Source organism: Haliotis cracherodii, unplaced genomic scaffold, assembly GCF_022045235.1.
Source record: "Haliotis cracherodii isolate W230 unplaced genomic scaffold, xgHalCrac1.p SCAF_11, whole genome shotgun sequence".
Classification (NCBI taxonomy): domain Eukaryota; kingdom Metazoa; phylum Mollusca; class Gastropoda; order Lepetellida; family Haliotidae; genus Haliotis; species Haliotis cracherodii.
The window spans coordinates 26,479,650-26,500,447 of record NW_027266266.1 but is presented as its reverse complement, the minus strand read 5'-3'; the positions used below and the strand labels follow the sequence as shown (position 1 = coordinate 26,500,447).

The following is a 20,798-nucleotide window of genomic DNA, read 5'->3' as shown; positions in this document are numbered from 1 at the left end:
AAACTTCAAAGCGGCATGAAATGTTCTCCGTCGCGAATAAAGCCGCGCTGTATGATATATTGTCTTGTTATCGGTAAACTTTTCTTTGTTACCTTTCTCAATACGCCTGTCTCATACGCCCCTTAAAAGAATCATGTGGCAACTCTTTTACAGTCCCGCGGAATCACTTTCGAATTTCGGGCCAATGTTATCCAAGAAAACTTGCTTTTTATTGGCCCGATTCAACACCACTACGTCATCAATGGAACAAGTTGGCGCGTGAGGTTAGACGCTGGTATCACGCGGCACGAGCGCACGCGCTGAAGCAGACGAGATCATTGCGAGCAGACGACAACTGAGAATGGATTGGTCGCTAGACTGGCCGAATGGGCTCCGGAATCTGCCATGGTACCGGTCAGTAGTTAATATCAATAATGAGTTTTTTAGATATGTACGCTACTAAATACAGCTAACTGCTGTATCGTAATTGATGGGACTATGTTATCAACACTAAAATTTGTTTGAAATATGTTGCAGTTACTGGTCGATTTGTTGTGCAAAAAGTATCACTGATGTTAAAATTAAAATATGTGGTACTGTAAAGTTTAAAATAAATACTTACCTCGGTGAAACTTGAGAGGGTCCTGTTAATCCACAGAAAATCCTAAAACTGTTGCGACCCGCTGATGCGAAATGATGATAACAAAATTCGTTTTCTATAACAAAGCAATTCATGTTTTTTTAAATACACAAAAAGGGCCTGGTAAGCGAAAGCACCTGTCGAAAAAATTCATACGTTTCCATTGCCGTGTTCAGTCAAAGGTAGAATTTGCAACAAGGGTTGTGAATAAGTCATATTTTGTCATTATACATCGTGGCTGTAAAACAACGAGCACGTTACTTCATCAACGTGATGTGATATATACATATCGACGAGTTTGATATCGCCATGCCACGAGTCGCAGATTTGAAATTGACCTGAGACTGATTTGAAATAAGCTGCACCGTGTTCCCCAGTCACACTCGGGTAGATAGGTATAAACTTAATAGAATACTTGCACAAGTATACCACTGTCTGTTCATATAGGTAGATCTGGTACATTTTCTTTGTAGACCTGTAATTGCGAAATAATGTCTCGACAAGGATAACGAAATGCATTAATAAAAAAGATATAGTTTTGACAAGCATGCGTGCCTTATTTGCATGTTTGTGTTGACATATGCACAACATGTTGTTATTGTGCAGCCATAGTTGATAATGTCTTTGCTAATCATGTGTCTGTAGCCACTGAATATTTTATATAATTGTCAATTTTGCTTGTTTGGTGCGCGGTATTGGCTTATAAAGATTACAAAATGTGAACATTTTAATTAAGGTAGATTTGTCTATTCATTACAAACCTTTTGTTCTTTTGCATTATGTTTTGATAATTATTTTTCCTGGGTATTTTTGCCAGATAAAATGACAGCCTAATGTTTCAACTGTGTGCTTTATGTTGATGGTAATCTTTTGGACAATAATTACGAAACTGTTTAATGGTCATTGTTTATCATTGTTTCTTGTATACAATTATTGTTTCGTAAAAACGTCATTACCGAGCGCTGCATGTTATCACGTAGTCGTCAATTTGTGGTTCATTCCTCAGTCGTCAATTACAAATGACATAATTTCCATCGGCGCAGCTGGTTGCTGTTCATCATGAATTCTTGTGCCTTTCAAAGGAGACGTGTTTCTATGTTTGCTGTCATACTATTCTTATCATATTGTTCGGAACATGAAACAAGCTAGATCGTGATATTGCTATATTGTGCTGACCTTTCTAAAAAAATGTTTTAAAAATTATACACTTAAGATTCAGACAGTCTGAACGATTAATTTCCTTATACTGTTTTCTTGTTCTAAGAGAAAATAGTTTTACCATGATATATGACATTTTGTCATTTTCATTGGACGCTACATATAATAATTTCTTCTTATAATATTTTGTATTACCTCAAACTGTCTATTCGCATATTGACCATTTGGATACTTTCTTGGTAAAATAATCGCCTGTAAGAAAGAAAAGAAACCGTAGTCCATACTTGTATGGTACGGTCCTTTATTTTACAAGGTCAAAACGTGTTTATCTAAACATGACCACCGACTGACCACTTCGCCACTGACCACTACGTGTTCACGATGTTACAGCCACGAACAATGTTGTCTGTATTGGTGTTGACAAAACTTGGCATTTTTCTATGGACATGATCGCGGATAAAAAATATGTTTGAAAACCAAAGATATAAATAATGACCCAAATCGAAATTGTTATCACAATGAAATAAGAAGCTAACGATATCAGAATAAAATATCCACACATGTGTGTATCCTACATATTTGAGCGCATCTCCTTTACACATCGGGCTTCTTCAGCTTTTCAAATGATATTACCCTATTTATCCAGGAATTGTAAAAATCAGGAAGAAAGCTCTAGAAAAGAAACAAATATTTTCTGTAAGCAAAACATTTTGGGATAAATTTCAACAAAATTCAATTAAGTGTCAATTGGTCAACGCTCAAGTGTTCGTTCCTAACGCGTGTCAGATATCCGGTTTTTTTCAGCGTATTCATATGAATGTACTATTAAAGCCTCCATGCATCCTGTTCATCTTTAGGAATACTTCACAACACGTGTTAAATATGTATGCATTATATATAATTATGTACACACTTGTAACCATACAACACAATTAAACAGAGCAATTTAATACAAATCGTGAACACTAGAGAATAAGCAGTTTCGATTATTGAACGAAACAGATTCCATTGGATGTAAGGGTAAAACAACCCGGTGAAAACTGTATAAGAAATGGAGCATTCAAAGCAAGTAATATGAAAATAAACTGTTGTGCATACCTACAAAACAAACAATTAAACAGTGCCAAACACACACAGTGAACATAAGCAGTTGTGCATACCTACAAAACAACACAATTAAACCGATAGTGCAAAACTCCGTAATATGAAGGTTAACGTTTGCACATACATGCAACCTAAACAATTAAACCATGCCGAACATGTGAAATGATACATAAAGTTATCTCCTACATACTTACTACAACAGTTTGTCCCAGCCACAGAAAACCTATATTTGATGCTAATGACAATGTTCATTGCTCATCAGGAATCTTTTGTTATCCGTCACCGCGGCCCAATATGTACAAATGATGATTCAACAATAATTGTACAGGTCAGTTGAGAGTTAGAACCAAACTCCAAACAAAGACAATGCTGAAAGAAGGACATGGTTTGGGAACATTTTTGTGGTTAAGTGTGCTTTCTATGCAAACATGAACAATGCTCCCAAATGCGTGTACAATGGTTGCAATACAACTCAGCATTGTCTCAGAAGAAAGGGTATCTTTTCATTGTTTAATGTAAAAGAGCTATCACAGTTTTGTCGTAGTTAAAGATTTAAGGAAAGCGTGGCAATATAATGCTCATACGTTTTATTTTTATTCGTTTCCCCTGAAACGTTTCAAGTACCTTGCAATAAAGTGATAATTGCTATTTCGGAGTAATCAAGGTAACTAATGAATCTTTCACATGGGAGCATTACCAATTCCCAATTATTCTCTATCCCAACTAGTAATTGTCATAATTTGTGTGCGATTGGCTATATCATGTACGTTCATGTCTGATATATTTGAAATGTGTAACTTATCGGTTATGTTCTAACTTTGAATATGAAAGAATATATAGCCTTGTTCGAGGTTGAATTGGTAGCATATATTAGATTCTTTAAGAACATATTTATTCTTTTTTATGATACTCCAATGTTTTGTGAGAAGGCGAAACTCCAATGTTTTGTGAGAGGGCGAACACGGGAGGTGAACTACGCTTGTCTGCCTACTGTGGACTTCAAGTAACCAATTTTAGTATTAAAAAAGTATCGATCGATTTGTCCGAAAGTAGATGAACCACAACTTTAAACTTGTTACAATGAAGTCCGTGTGCACAGCAAAATAAAAAGCTTTAATGTAACATGTGGCTAATGTGAACGTGTGATGTTGAACCAACGTAAAATAAACATATGCTCATGCCGAATATGGTACGACTAAGATACGGGTAATAACGAAGATGTTGAAGATGTTGAAGCAATATTTTAAATGTAGTTTAGTTTCTGGTAATCTTTTATATTCTTCAATTAAATTCCTGAATTTTACAGTAAGTTTTTAAAATATTAACTGTTCAAAGACTTGTTAATTTATTTCTCATGTAAATCCTTGTTCAAGATGTTTTTGTTTTGCCTTGGTGCAACTCCTACACCTTGTTTTATGAAGAAAATCACACAGATGTTCACAGTCAAGGTGATGCGGTCAGTTCAATGATCTGCAGACCATCTAGCACTAATAGTGTAGCGTTGATGTCCGGTTTTTTTTAGGTTTTAACACCGGTTAAATTTCGTATTCGACTGGGTATATAGTTATATTTTAGTCATCAATACATTACATTGAAACAAAAAGCAATTAAACGGATTACAATGTTTGATAATGGTCCCCCAAATTATCTAAAAGTGTTGTTTTCAACTAATCACTATATTCCCTTACCAATAAGTATATCTGCATGATGGACGGAGATAAGAGTATTTGGAATACTGACATATCAACTTGCGTACTACTTTTGAAAATAAATACAAAACCATCGTGCCAACTGCTTAAAATATGAAACGTTGTATAAATGTCTGCAAATATATGATATATTTAGAAAAGAATCTGTGGTGAGATTCAAATGCCTTTTATCTTCAAAATAAACTTCATTATAAGTAAGCTGTAATTATGTACAAATATTTACGTTAATAACACAGTCGTTCCTATCCTGAATACTCGAAGAAATTGTCGGATATATGCAGAGGGTTCGATGTTACTAATTACGGACTAGCTGACATCAGATAACAGAAAAATGATATCAGTGAAAAAATATATTGGACTTTTATCATAGAAGCCATAGTCGTAGAAACATACGTGGTAATGTCACCACAGAACCCTTAAATATAGTGTATTATAGGGTAACCGTCTTTGCATTGTTGAAGAAATAATACGTTAAATCTCTCTATTACTGACGCGCGTGTCGCTACTTTGTTTCCAATTTGTCGTATATCAATCTTTGACAGCTACAATCCGATGACACCCTAATAAAGGGTTATTCCTAAGTATGTAAATAATGTAGATAAGTACTGGTGATCCCCCAGGCCTACCGGTTGACTGCAGTAATGGAAGGCACGCGTCCCTACAATAGCAATTAAGTCCCAAGGTCCTCCTCGTTGACACTCGTAATTGAGAGGGTTTGCAAAGGATGTGGATTTCAACATGAAATGGACATTCCTCTTCCGCGTCAGTGTGTTAGTTTCAGACAACGGCCATCAATCAAGAGATGATATGAAATTAACATATATCTAGAACAGGAGTGTACAAGTCAAATTCATATATAGCATCTTGACCTTGTTCATTTGTAAATTGTGTCATTCTGAAATTGGCATGAAAGCGATGACCTGCTGACATTGGTACTAGTACATGAAATCTACATTAAATGTAAACAGGTACGCCGATGTGTGTTAGGTACATTACAGTTGCTGGCATGTGCTCGTTTGAAATTGACAAAATATTATATGAAATGTTTACAAGATAATGGCCATGTTTACAACTTCTACGAGATATCGTTAGACACAAATTGCTTACATGGACAATGTTATGAAACCTCGTTCATCGAACTCCATCAGCTCTATATGTCCTTTAATCTTTTATTATATTATCGTCCGGAACTATGTTCATCGCTTGTGTCGAACTACGGATTACTCGATATACCTTCAATCTCACAAGGATTCCGAGTTAATCCTTGTCCCCATATTGTAATCAGATTGTTCAAGTTCAACACAATTGGTCATCACACGGACCATGCTGTACATTCATATCATCACTAAATCTGCACAGATATATGCATTGTTACACTAAAGTCAGGATAATGATATGATGAAGTTGTACATTGTATCATATCATTGTATTAGGCCACCTAATGATGAAAGTTACCGACCCTCCAGACTCTCAGTCGCTAAAGCAACGAATAACATATCTTGCTTGGTTCTAATTATCAGTCGACTGTTCGCTGGGATAACACTATGGCAGATACGTTGGTAACATTACTGAAACACTATCTACCTTAAGAATACTGCGCAGTGCAAAATAATCTTTAGCCTCGACGAAACTGACAAGATACTTTGAACTTCTTTATAGCATTATTTTTTAAATCGGGATATTGACTTCCTTCACTTAACAACAGGCCTTTCCTTGCGGGCAAAAGGGCAGCATCGACCCATAAGTCAGCTCTAACAGGATTTTCCAAGGTGTTATAGATGAGACCGTTTTATATTTTCTCCTCTTCTCCTGAAATCCTGATTAGCGATGAAATGGCACTACAAACTAAACTAAACTAAACTTTTCAAAAGAAAGCAGCATGGTGCTAAAATATATACCAAATATTATTATGATAAACTTTAGTCAGTTAAGGTTTAACATGTATGCTTATTATTTAATAATACATCATGACCAAGTTTACCAAGACATTTACAGGTGATGACCTTTAAATATTTGATGTATTTACCCATCTTCTTCGTATTATACATATGTATGGCTGGTTTATATGAAAATTCTTAATTTCCTACCCACGAATATTGCACTTACAACATAGATATAATTTCAATAATGATCCGTCACACATGTAAAATGTGAACACCCAAACTAAAAACAGACAATGTGAGACATAATCATTTTAAGCACAGGATCCATAATTTGATCAGTGTCTTATTATTTTTCTGTTAGAATTACTCATAATGTTAACTTGAAAGGATTTTCAATATAAATTACCATGCGTTCTTTCGTCAAGAGTGTAAATTATATATATAAGGTTTGTATTACCAACACGTATGTATGTGTACCATGTGAATGTATCACTCTTTCAACAAAAGAATACCGCGAAGACCGCCATTACATATTCCGTGTTGACAGCTGTAATCCCCCTTTACATGTATTTTGTTCGCAGACATAAATTTCCAAATGCCCACCGAGTTTTGCTTAGTTGTATGATTGCTCATTTATTACGCCAAGTCAACCTATGAAAGGGATATACCTAATACACATTCTTTTTCAGGAATAATACCGGTAGGTCACCTTTCTAAACGTGTGTTTGATTAATCTGTTTCAATTACGTTGTAAAAGAAGAACGCAGGTTAAAAAGCCTTCAGTCTGGGGATGCATGTACATATGTTACACTTATGACGTTTGCAGATTAATAGTATGACGTTAAGTAATGTCATGTGGCGTCACAGTAAACTGGTATGCGGTTCATTCGTCTTCTGCATTCTTAGAGAGACAAACACTGTAAGCATTTCAGCATGTATAAAATGCATGTGTGCTCGTGTCTCATTCTACGGTTTTAAGGTCACAAAAATGGCCTAGAATAACGTATACAATAATTTAATACATTCTAGTGTGTTACGAAGCTTAGCTTGAATTATCAGCTTTATTTTTTTATAAATATCCCTTTCATGTTACTCTATTGTAGCTTGTAAGCATTCTGCATTTTATTAATATAATCTGCAAGAGATCCTGTTTTCTGTGGTAGATTCATATAATTTTCTCCGCCATTTTGCCTTTTACGTCAACGGAATTTGTTTCGTCGGGTAATCGAGACTGGTTATTCTCTAGTTTTGACGTTGTATATTGTTAATCCCGACTCCGGGTCTCCGGGATGTCTTCATGAAGTTATCAGTGTCAAGACGAGCACTCTTAAGATAAAATTGTTATTCCAGAATAAACAAATCAGCGCAAATATGAATTATGTTTGAGTACCCCAAACAACGAAGATCCTTAGTATCAGCACTCGATAAATTGCTTTGAAGGAAGACCGCACCACCGTCCTCTTCTCATTTCCAGCCTAGGTCTAGATGTTAATGGTCCGGTGGGGTAGCCTTGTTGTTAAGGCGTTTCCCTGTCGTAATAGTGGTGGAATATTAGCGACCCAAAACCATATTCACTCCCTAGATGTTGTAATTAATGACATTGTCGCAGTGTCTTTGTGGTAACGTGTACTGTCAGGTTGATCTTCATAATAAAAGTTTAGTCAGCATACAAAGAGTGCTTTAAGGACTTAAATCAAACCTGCCACGACAACCATTTTCTTAGGGACAATCTCATTCTGCAAGAAAAAGTGAAACGCAAGCACAAACATTAACTGTATGTTTGTAACAGACACACCATGGAATGATCTGTGCCATATTTACATGCTTTAATGGAACAATATTAGCTACTTTTATGCAGCAATTAATATGATGAGTACAAATGACTTATTGTCAAGCTTTCAAAGTGAATTAAATGTTCCTTTCGTTGTCAATCAAAACTTGTTCATGGACTCAGAGCTTGGAACATGTACTTATCTTATTATCACTGAATCTGCCATGTCTACGTTGAAATCAGACGGTTTTCTTGCATCGATGGGAAAGTTAGCGTTGGTGCGGTCCCATGCTTTTCTGAGCACAACACAACTACAGAACTATGCATCTGCATTGCAGTCTCCATCAAGTAATAATTAAGGTACCAAAGAATAGTATTAATTTTCTGAACAAACGTACAGCTAGTTATAATCACCACCGGGTCGCTGAAAATGATTTATTTAATTGCATTTAGGCAATTGTTATACATAGTCATTGACATGATAGATTTCCTTTTAAAACTGCAATAAAGCGAGACGTGTCCTCTTAAATGAGTATCCCACACTATGAGATACAGAACCTCCTAGCGTCTGACATCTTGGGTTGCATACAAAACCACAGGGAGCTGAGAATACAGTACTGTGGTCGAATTGTAATAATAATTGTAATATTCCAGGGTAACAAATGTTCCAGGAAAATAAGAGCATGTCATCGTATCTCCAATTGCGTAGATCGATGATCATGATGTCAGTCACTGGATTGTCTGGTCCAGACTCGATTACTCTCCATCAGGTATGTTTCAGGTCTTGTTCCAAATCATTCTTGTAAGAAACGTTACGGAATAGCGAAAAATGTGACGAATTCGATGAGGATGTACATAGGTGATGTCTGGAGTTTCTTTAAGGCAAGAAAGACTGTCGCGCCAACTGCAGTTCCAACCACAGTTCGCTATCAAATTTGTCTTCGTTTAGGAATCAGTCATCTTCGTCAAGCGTTGTTAGTACGAACTAGGTAACCATCGCTTCCAAGACAAAAACGTTCCCAAACAACTTGAATGTAGTGAAGGGGGTACGGGTTAAAATGTCACCGGAATTCGCAGTGCAGCTTTGCGTCACAGAGGCGTTCCAAAATCATATGACGTTGGGTTCGAATCCAGTATTTGCCCTGATTAATATTCTTGGCTTTTCATATCCTACCCTGCTGAGTGGGAAAATGCCAAAAATCTGCGCCCTAGAGACCATTTGCAATAAAAGTTTGTTGTGTCATTTTGACACTGTGCCGATATAGATTGTGCCGAGACCTTCATCTTAAAGGTGTTCCCGTTATGCTGTATAATACATGAAACCCACAGATACATATAGAATTGTGTACACCACTTATCACTGTGCACATCATTTGCCCATATGCGGTACTTTCTTTCGTATAAAGTTGCAGAACTAAATATCGTTTAACTTCTACAAATAGATGGCAGAGTCGTGCAAACCGTGTAAATTTGGTGACACAGTTAGCAGAATCGCTGTCATACGTTTATATACAACATTTCATCAATAATTCCATTTTAAAGGTTTTTATAATAATACATAATTGGATTTGGCACGAAACGCGCTAATGGCTTTTGACCCATTATTGATAACTTGTAATGTGAACCGACTTAATTAAGGATAGACACTTTTAACACTACTTACAGTTGACGCTACTCACTGTGAGTTGCCTTTAAATGCAAGAGAAACAGGAGGCAGCCGTGGTTTTCGATAATATGAATGGATAATCTGGATAAGTTTCACTTCGAGACAATAGAAGTCGGTGTATCGAGAGGTGATTGTACACCAGGTACGCCAGATATTAAGTTCATTTTTCATGTATCCAAACACTTCTGCAAATAAAGTGAGATCGGTTATGTCGTCATCAAAGGCGCGAGAGTGAAATTACACACACAGAGAAATTAATGTGTTTATGTAACTTGCGAGTAAGGCCGTGGCTTTACTTCCCGATAACGAGAATATGTATTGGTGAGATGTAAGCTAGGCGTACCTTTGAAATGTCGAAATATCGAGATCGTGAATTGATATGTATTGGCCAGATGTAAGTTAGAACCCTGGCGCAACTACGAGATATTGAGAATTTCGAGGTCTCAGAACTTAATATGTATCTTCAAAAGGTAAGTTAGAGCCCTGGCTTACTTCGAGATATCGAAAATTTCGAGATCTAGAAATCGTATAAATTTGAAAAATGTAAGCTAGAACCTTGGCTTAACTTCGAGATAACGAGAATTTCGAGATCTAGGAATTAATATGTATTTGTGAGATGTAATCTAATAACGTGACATAACTTCCTGATGGCGATGTTTTTGGATAGATAAACAATTATATGTAAGATACATACAAGCAAACGTGACATCACTCGTCTATATTGATGTTTCACCTATTCTCAACAAATGAATTTCAAATTCCATAATCTCGATTCTTTGATGGCAACAAACTTCCTCAAAACGCTCATGCGGTCGTCTTAATCTTTAATTTCTATGGTATTCGTGGTCTGAAGATCAATGGCTTCTACAAGGGCGTGACGCTTATTGTAAGGCGTGTTACATCACCGTCCTGGCTTTATTTAATGTCGCCATATAGCTGCGGAACACGAGCATCTTTGTGTGTAATTTGACATATCAACAGCGGGGTATATTTCTCAAGATCCATTAATGACAACGCGGATATGTTTTTGTAAAGAAATCCATATTGGAAAAAAATTAAAAAGGGTGGGGTGGTGCCAAGGTGACGGGTTTATGCGATGATGCTTTTCACTGGCAAAACTTTTAACACATTGCTTTTTCGTTAGCTCACCTGGATAAAAATTCCAAGTGAAATTCTCTTGTGATGTTTAGGACCAACATATTTTTATCATTTCTTGAACACATGGTGTCATTGCATGTTCATGTTTTCCTTATGAAGTACTTTGATGCATGTGCTCTTCTGGTGCCGGACTTTTAACTGAGAGAAAATATTTGAATAAATCTATGGCATCAAGCTTGTTTATTTCCACTATAAAAGGATATTTATAAATTTTATCACCTGAAGGAAATTCATGTTTGTTCAATTTTAGAAAATTCTAAGCAATGAGAACGTGCATAATATACGGACCGTCACCAGAAATCGGTCCATATAATATGGCTCGAATTTCCAAGTTGTCTTTTAGATTGGTAATTATACAGTCGGGAAAATGTTCGAGATATCGGGCCATATTTTTATCTTAAAATAGACACAAGCGGTATGTTATATTGATAGTTATACATCAGTACAATCAGTAGTGCTGCATCGCATTCGAGTCAAAATATCGAGACAGCGAGACACCATTGTGATAAAAAATTAATTTTGATTTCTTTGTTCTAATAAAATAAAACTACTCTCTTCGTGTACTTTGTGTTGTTTTAAAGCTATTATGTTCACATAGTTACCCATTTACATATCTACAATTACGTGATGGGTGAAATTAATATAACACTACTTGCCTCAGGGGTACATCATGCTATGATATATCTGAAGATGAGGCTTTATTAATGATAAGGCTATGTAAGCTCCAGAAATGACTGGACCTAGATCCTTTGAAGGAAACATGTGGCGAGTGGTTCATTCTCGTTACTGGTTCTACATAATCCCTAACCTACACCACCATGACGGAAACAAACGCAAGCTTTACGAAACAAACTATTAAAATCTCATAACCATTCGTGTCACCCGTTCAAACAAGGCCATGTTTATAGCATTTTGTAATATGTTGCAAACTGTACAGCAATCAATGTGTTTGTTTTAGCTTTTCGTGAACAATGAATGTACTTCTCAGATATTGACACACTCTTAAATCTGTGATATTTTTTTCACACTGTTACGTGAGTGAGTACGCGTTTTGTGTATACGTACGCAAAGCCTATTAACACAATATTGTAATGGTGACAGAGGGATGTAGGTCACGTTACATCAGGGTCAGCCTGTATGAGAATCGGCTACGGGTTGTATATGGTCATAAATATCTACCGGGTTCCGAACTCCTTGTTTTAGACAGCCAGTGACACAATTGAAATCACAACTGTACGGTATACTTTCTCTACAGATACTTACTTTTGTAAGGATTGGTGAACCGGAAATATGCATAATATACGGAGAACGGGCATCGATAAGACACTTCGGTTTTGTCCATTATATAATTTACATGTAATTGAAAATGAAATTCAGTTTGTATTGATATGCCCCTTATATGGTAATATTCGTTCAAAATATTTCCCATTTTTCAATGTACATACTTATGCTTTTCCAAGGGATAGTTGGATGACAATCCTGCAGTCCTCCGATTAAAGGGTTCTAAAGATTTTGCCATCAATCGCCGATCTTCTCAATTGTAAATACTTGCTGTTGCACTCGTGTTAAGAATACCTTCATTGTATTAATTGTACGTGGATGATTAAAAAGATAAACCTGGAAATTCAGAAGTTGAAAAGGGTATAATTAATTTACTACAAAGGAAGGGGGCATACTCTCTAATTTACAACGGCTGGTAAGATATGCACTATGAGAGAACTGCCTTCCTAAAACGGCATCTAGCTGGAGGATGGATCAGATGTATTGCTTCATCTATCAAAGAGCTACATATAAAGGTCTCTATGACCGCCCCCTGGCACATTTGAGATCCAACAACATATTTCATTTCTATCACTGATCTAGTGTTGAGTACAAAGTTTTGTATCACTTAATCGTTAGCGGATAACGTGTCTTTCCATCCACCCGTCCAGCAACGTGCCCTTATTACCTTGTCACCATGCACCCACACTAATCCGACACGCCGTCATATAACTGAAAAGAAGGTCCAAGCTCTGTCTTCCCTTCAACCATCTAATACTCTTTGTTAGTTTGTATATCCTTGTAGTTAGATACATATTTTAACTACTATGTACCTTGATAATGTTCATTTCAACAAAAGACCTTATAATGCATATACATTGTATAACAACCACATGTTGATTGCACTGGTTGCACACATTAATAACAAATACTCCCCAAAGGTCACCACTCAGTGCGATGTTTATGCCAAGTTATTGACTATTAAACTATCTAATGCAAACAACAAAGAATAAAAAAAGCAATAAAAACAGAAAAAGCTTATTTGATTTGTTGTTTAGAAACGATAACTTGAGACGCCATTCGTACCGCCTATACCCATAAACCACTGTGAGTTTGTCGATTTTGAGTGCAAATCCTGTCGTTTTCTTTCATCCTAATTTCTCTAACTGTGGTACCTTTCTTTTTTCACGCCAGAGTGGCCCCCCTTGACAACTTTTATCGCTTACGTACATGATAATTTGTCTTTCACGCCGCTTGAGCACCATCGACGCTCCGCATATAAGACGTGATCGCATCCCGCTGTTTTATGGCAACTATTACGCTGACGGCAAATAAACGCAATGATATGGGCTATAGTGGTACATCCTCAATAGACAGAGTCAAGTCACGCGTAGTGATTTCATAATTTGAAGTCATTGTGGCTAGCCGCCCGCTCACATCATTTGCGGTGGAAAATCTTCAACGGTGGACAAAAACGTTCCAGTTTTCTTTTGAGAAGTTTAATAGGTACTACCTTCCTTACAAATAGTTCTCAGCTTGTTCCACGTGACGTGCACGAACTAGGGGAATAATATGGTAATTGCGGAGGATTTAAGACCACGTTTTATCAATAAGACGTACCTCCATGAACTTTTGAAAATGCCTTTGCACTTAAAAGGGCTTCTTTTGTCCGTTTATCTCCCTTTGTTTCGGATTGACATCGTTGACAATTTTGGCTATATTTGAAAGACAATCAATCAAACTTAGTTTTTGTTGATATGCTTTCATATTATCATTGACACATGTAAGTTTTAATCGGACAAAGTCGTTTTCTGGTAGGTTTACGTTATATAGCTGACACTTTAGGAGCATGTACATCATCGCATAAATCTGATTTATGTTTCGTCAGAAATAGACATTTACGGCTCGTATACATGTCTATCTTGCTACAAGGTACATTTGGTGCATTTGACATCATACAATCACCTTATACGAAGATAGTTCTCTCATGGTCCAAATCTCACTTCGAGCCCATTTAATTAATTATAATCTATATCAGGGAACCTCGTCTCACAATATGCAGAATATAATATACAACTAAAGTAATAAGTTATTGTGAGTCGCTTGCCACCCCCATATCTTTTCTGTTCCTCGCTACGCATGTTAAGAATTGGAATTTAAATATACAGATCGGACTCATGCTCCAAAATTGCGGTTTTCAAAAACTCCGAAGGATGAAATATACCTTTCTAAGATAGTTCAAGATTCAAGACATGTCAGATTCACCGTATGTCACATTCCAAGTCCATCGTGATAATGTCACCGGCAACAAAAGGTGTTTTCCTTCAACAAAACAGCGCCATGTCTCACCACAAAGGTTTCAAATTCTTCTTCTACAATGTCAGCGCATATACGATCCTGCCAACCTCTTTCATTTCTAAGAAGAAAGGCCTGTTAATTCAATGGTGGCTGCATATTTCTGTGAAATATACAATACCAGCGTGTCAAACGACCGTGTAAATCTTCTACTAAAACTGTTGTCGACGACTCCTTCCCTGAAATATGCAGCATCTAATTGTTGTATATTTCACTCAGTGGGTATCCGATAGCGGATATTTCTTCACCAATCTAAAATCTATGGCACCTTATATACACATATGGATGTTTCAATAGGTAATACATCTCCTTATTCTGTTTGCACATTCCAGTCAGGAAGTTGGAATGGTATCGCATTTAGAATCGCTGCCTGCTGCAAATCTTGAAAAACTGAAATATTTCAGTGCGTGAATCCAATTTGAAATTTCTCTATTTGTGAAGAATATTTATAACCGTCAATGTATAAATTCTACATTCAGGTTAACGCACAATGTCGTTTGTCAACATTTCTTCTGAAAGAGAATTAACATTTATAAGCAGCTGTTGTCATTAAAAGCCTGAATCTCAATATAAAAGCGACAAAGTCATTTCCATAGCCTTGAGCATACCACGAGTAAGTGAGTGAGTTGGGTTAACGCCGCTTTTAACATTATTATTATTATCCATCTATATCAAGGCATGTCAGCTTGATGTATGAGGAATGCCCAAAGAAGATGCAGGCATACCAAGATGTCCATGAGCATATATTATAAAAACAACACTTTATAGTCCAAATGTTTACATTTTTATGATATAAGAATGAGGGCGTTTTGTGTACACGTCAAGTTACTTCATTATCTACTAAAGTACCTCACTTGTAATAAAATATATCACAGAAAGAATAGTGTTTGAATGAACAGACCTCTGTGCCAAGGATGATAGAAGCCTCAACACTTCTTCGGGGCTTAATGTTGGACTCCCCTGGGACTCCCCTGGGTGTAGCTGTGTGTGTTATCGACCGATGTGAAAAATATAAAAAGAAGGTACATGTAATCTGTGATTTTCAAAGAATATCTTTCTCTCTCTTCTCAAATTTGCTTAAAATGCCGACAGACCAAATCATACGTTATTGCTGTATTTAGTTATATAGTTATTATTGATGTACACGAACCACTGCTTCCAGTATGTTGTAACATCTCTAGGTTTTATCTCTTCCTCATTGGTCATTTAATATTTGGGATGACCTGGTCATAAATATTGTTCGTAATTCTTTCAATACTTGTAGGGTTGTTTTCCTTTCAATAGGACGGACATTTTCAGGGCATTCCTGAAAATGCAACAAGATGTAATTTTCATCTGGATTGTATTTAAACTGTAGCATTTATATTTTCCTGAGCCATCTTATCTGTTTTGCAATATGTTGGTCTTCAAATGCTTATAATCAGCTCAGAAAACGATTAAATTCCATCCGCCATTTATCTTTTCAAACTGACTGCATCAGTACAGACATACCTGGTATGCACTACATAGAACGATCTTATTTAAGCGTGGAAAGACTGTAGACCGTTAACTTTGTCTATGGACTTTATACATTTTGAGATGGCTAACAGTCATGTGTGTCGTACACAAACTAAATGGTACTGTTGTTAAAAACTGAGAAAGTATTTGACATATGTTGATAATGACTCTGTATACTTAAAAATGATGCAAGCAAGGGAACTAAAATGAATAATATTCAGTGGTGTCTTTCAATATTCCCCGAGTCTTTCGGCAAGGGAGATAATTCGGATACAATCACTATAAATACGGGGGGATGGGATAGTCCTGTGTTCAAATCGTTTGATTTTTTTTATCGCGTTCCAGTATTTAAGGCGAAAGATATTTTTATAAGCATTATTTTGTGGTGAGGTTAGGTGAAATATGGTTTAGGATTATTGCCCTTATAAAGTGACGTCATTGAGGAAACCACAGTGAGTGAGTGAGTGAATATGGTTTTACGCCGTTATAGCAATATTCCAGCAATATCAGGGCAGGGGACACCGGAAAAAGGGCTTCACACATTGTACCTATGTGGGGAATCGAACCCGGGTCTGCGCCAACGGTTGAACCACTAGGCTATACCACTGTCCGAAACAACAGTGACGTAAAACTGCGGGGCGAAAGAAAGTATACCACGTTTGTATGTATTGTACATGTAATTGAAAATTGAAAGTGCTGTTGTTACATTGATTGTCTATTTAACTATAACAACTGCCTGCAACAGTTTGTTGTTGTTTCTTCCTTTCTGTCTTTCTTTGTTGTTTACCGCCACAGTCAGCAATATTATATAATGTAAATATAATATAATATTGCTAACTTAAGATATTTTCAATTGAAAATCAAATATGTGATGAAATCAACTGAGAAATATAGTTTCTTTTGCTCATCAGTTTAGATAGCTGTAGCTCGTCAGTGACAATGTCCGGTGTTCGGCGGAATGGTCAATGAAAACGACAGTTAGTAGATTCTGTATTACGCATATGAAGTTTGTATGATAAAAATAATATCACGTTATATTTTTAAAATAAATTGTCTTTGTGAATTTTCTCGCTAGCTTTTAACTCTATCGGGAAAAGAGTCTTTTTTCCATTAATAACCGTTAGAAATAAATACAGAAGAATAGAGAAGGTGTCATTCTTATAATGGAATCACTATTGTTCTGAGTGCTGCTGGCGGGTTAAAAAGCCTCCATTGTGGTTTCGCGTTTCTTTAAAGCAATCATTTAGTGAGAAATGGCCATATATCATTCGAAAATAGGTTCCAAATTGTTGTTTACTTTCTGTCGGTCTTGGACTTGCAAATTATTCAATTGTCCATGGCCTCGTTGACTTGGACAAGGTAATGCAAATTGAACGTCACGTTAACGAAACACATTTCAGCAGACAATCTCGCGTTAATGTGCAGAGTATAAACATTGAAACTGAATATGTTCTTTCACACTGTTCCTCCGGACAATGAATAGCTAACGGAAACGAAGCAACCTTCCTTGCGTTCTGCTGACGGTAGCAATCAAGAATCTTATTGATAATCGTTTTCACACCAGAAAAGTGACTTTTTCAATGAATATTTACGCTCCGAGTCCCAACGATAATCGTCCCTTGTTAGAGAACGAGTTTCGTTTTTGAGCGGACTGAGTTCGCGCAGAGTGAAACAGATTGGCCTGTCGCATGACAGTCACACATTTTGTTCCGCGATAAAACATATTCCGCAATTTCGATGTTTAGTCAAATTTCTCCTGCTGTTGTGGCGTAAATTGATTTCTTCACTCAAGGAGCCCTTTAGGGGTATTCCTTATCATTTTTTGGCCGTGTTGAGAAACATGAGATTTTCATTTAAGGCGGTTTCTTAACAACACGAACAACCATTTCTCCTCAGGAAAAACTCATTACGCATTATCTAAATGTGAAAAATGGCACCTTTTGCCAAGAAATCTCGGGAGGGTCCGCTCGATATGAGGATATTGCCTCTTCTCCTTAGTTTTAACGCTTACCATGGTAAACTGGCTACCAACAAATTATCGCTCGTGGTAGAGCGATGCGCAAGTTCGTGACGTGTGCGTTTTCCCATTCAAAACCTAGCACCTCGTAATTGTTCCGAGTTCGGTTGAGGACTCAGGTTAAAGTTTTCACTTAACTCCTTTAAGTGTTAAATTACGCTCTACTCTCATTATCAACGTTTACACACATTCAGGAACATTTGGCTTCCGCGGGGAATATTTAGAAGCAAATATGTCTATCCGTTTCATTTTCAAATCCGTATAATTGGTTCAACCAACAGCTGCGTGCGCAGAGATATATATTTCTATGGACGATTAGTCCTTTTTTGCTCTCATAACTGTCTTTGTTACCAAAAAATGTGTTAAGTAGTTATTTCCAAACCCACAGTTGTCATAATAGCATTATGGCGAAACATCAAACGATCTACATTTGTCAATTTCATTTTCTCTCCAGTTCACAAAGTAATTAAGAAATTGCCGATTCTGTTGAATCGCAAACGCTGTTTAACAAAACATGATCTCTCGAGCTGAACTGATTTAAACTGTTTTATCTCGGTTTTTATCTGTCGCTGATTTTCGTCGCTTTTGCATTTAACTGCGTCTGTACATGCATATCTCTATTGTTTTCCGGGCGGTTTACAGTTCTTTGCATGCAAAAGACTCCCGCTAATAAAACACATGTTGGTCTCGTTTTCTCGAACAATTTATCCCCTGTTAGTTTGATCTGGAGATATACAACAGGTTTATAATTTAGTCACTGCTGTTCCGAGCGAAAACTTTCTAAATAGCCGTGTGTTAATCCACTTTGAAACATGGCCCTTATTTTTTTTGGGGGCGTTTTTAATTTATTCGAATAATTTAGACACTACATTTGTCACAAAAATTATCTTTTTTTATTCCAGAACAACATTGTTTAATTTTATTGTTTAAAAGGATCAATGATAGACATATGGCGCAGTGGGATATCAGTTCAGCCAAATTGGAAAATATTTTGTGAAATATGAGGTGAGACTGTTTTCAGTCTGAAATTTAAAGTATTAATTAAAACAAACAGGAAATCAAAGAATAGAGAATTTTGTGGACAAAAGTATCAAACGCCGGTCTATGAATAACAGATTCGTTTGCATTCTAAACTTCTTTGAAGTGTTTTCATATTGGGATAACATACTCTATACCTCGCTTCGGAAACATCTTACACCAAATAGTATTACAAGTTCACGAATGATTTTGTTAAGATTTAGAAAGGGTCTTCAAATAGCAGAAAGATTAGAAGACAGAAAACAAGGTGTTCAACATTCTCTTCATTTAGTATTGATCGCCATGCATTCCACTCGGGTCTGGTGAGATAGCAATCATTCTTAGACCAGACTAGATATCATGTGTTGAGAAAAGGGGCAGTCGTTGTTTAAACTTTAAATTACTCATTCCACGCCGTGATTTTATGATATTATAGTGGAGAGAAATAATTACACGAATCTGTCACTGTTTGGGTCAGGGTTTGGTCGTAAATGATATCATAATATGCTGCAATTTGGTAAGCTTTAGGATAAATTCATTCACTGGTTAACATGGTGTAACATTTTCGGGCTCAGGTCTAAGCTTTCAAACACGACATTTGGTTGTGTACAAGTGGAATTTATCTCTTTGTTTGAGACGATTTACATGCATATTTATTCCTTTTAAAGCATTTAACATTACATATTTCTTATATAAGATATATTTACTGAATATTTTACTGAAGAACATATCTATAAAATGTGTAGAAGGGCGTGTTTAATATAACACGACAACGGCTGAGAAAAATCGGTCTCAGTTATCCGACGAAACAGCTTCCATTGAGCGTAAAAGGCAAAACAGCAGAAACAAACAGATGATCTCTGAAAATCAGCGGACGACGCTTTGTGAACGGCAAGGGCGGATCCAGCATTTTTTAAATGGTCCAAAATATCAAAATCCTCTCTCAGTCAATTTTACTGCCTGCAACACACTGCATTTGGTTTTCAAAAGGGTGGTGGTGGTCCGGACCCCTGGGACCCCTCCCGGATCCGCACATGAACGGTATTTCAGGTATAATACGTGTTAGATAAATAGTAAAACAAAATGTGACAGTGGTCGCTGACGTTTACCATTATTGTCTTGTTTCCATGGATACATGTGGTGCTTCTATACTGAGGGGCATCAGCGGTATTAACCTGGGATTCGAACCCGAATATAAGTTGGTCCTACCACAGATATAGGAGACACGGCGAATTACGACACCTTTTACCACGCGACAACTTGTTCCCCGCCTTCAGAAGATGTGAAAAGCGTTTAAATATGTTAACACGATTTCCATGAAATCCTTTTGTATTTTCTTTGAATGATAAAAAAACCTTATTCCTTAGGTGATGTTTGAATCACCTTTCAAATTCCACACACAAAAAACTTTCATCAGAACTAAGGGGAAATAACTCCCATACAAGAAAACGAGGCGGCGCTGTTCAACACCACTCGTTCGGCTTTGAACTGCTTGTCTAGGCGAGCGTCTGTTTCTTTGATGAACGAAGCTTATACAGAAAATGGCAAACTAATTTGTTAGTTTTGTCACCAGGATAAAATGTT

At 36.7% G+C, this 20,798-nt stretch overlaps 1 protein-coding gene across 1 annotated transcript in view; it reads left to right on the top strand.

Moving 5' to 3' along the window:
- The first annotated feature begins 334 nt into the window (after positions 1 to 334).
- LOC139456376 (T-box transcription factor TBX2-B-like) overlaps positions 335 to 20,798 on the top strand; it is an 89,822-nt gene continuing 69,358 nt past the window's right edge. Inside the window, exon 1 of the mRNA XM_071238034.1 lies at positions 335 to 393. Within this exon, the coding sequence (XP_071094135.1) occupies positions 341 to 393 (53 nt within the window). The 5' untranslated portion in view covers positions 335 to 340. The remainder of the gene's footprint in view (positions 394 to 20,798) is intronic.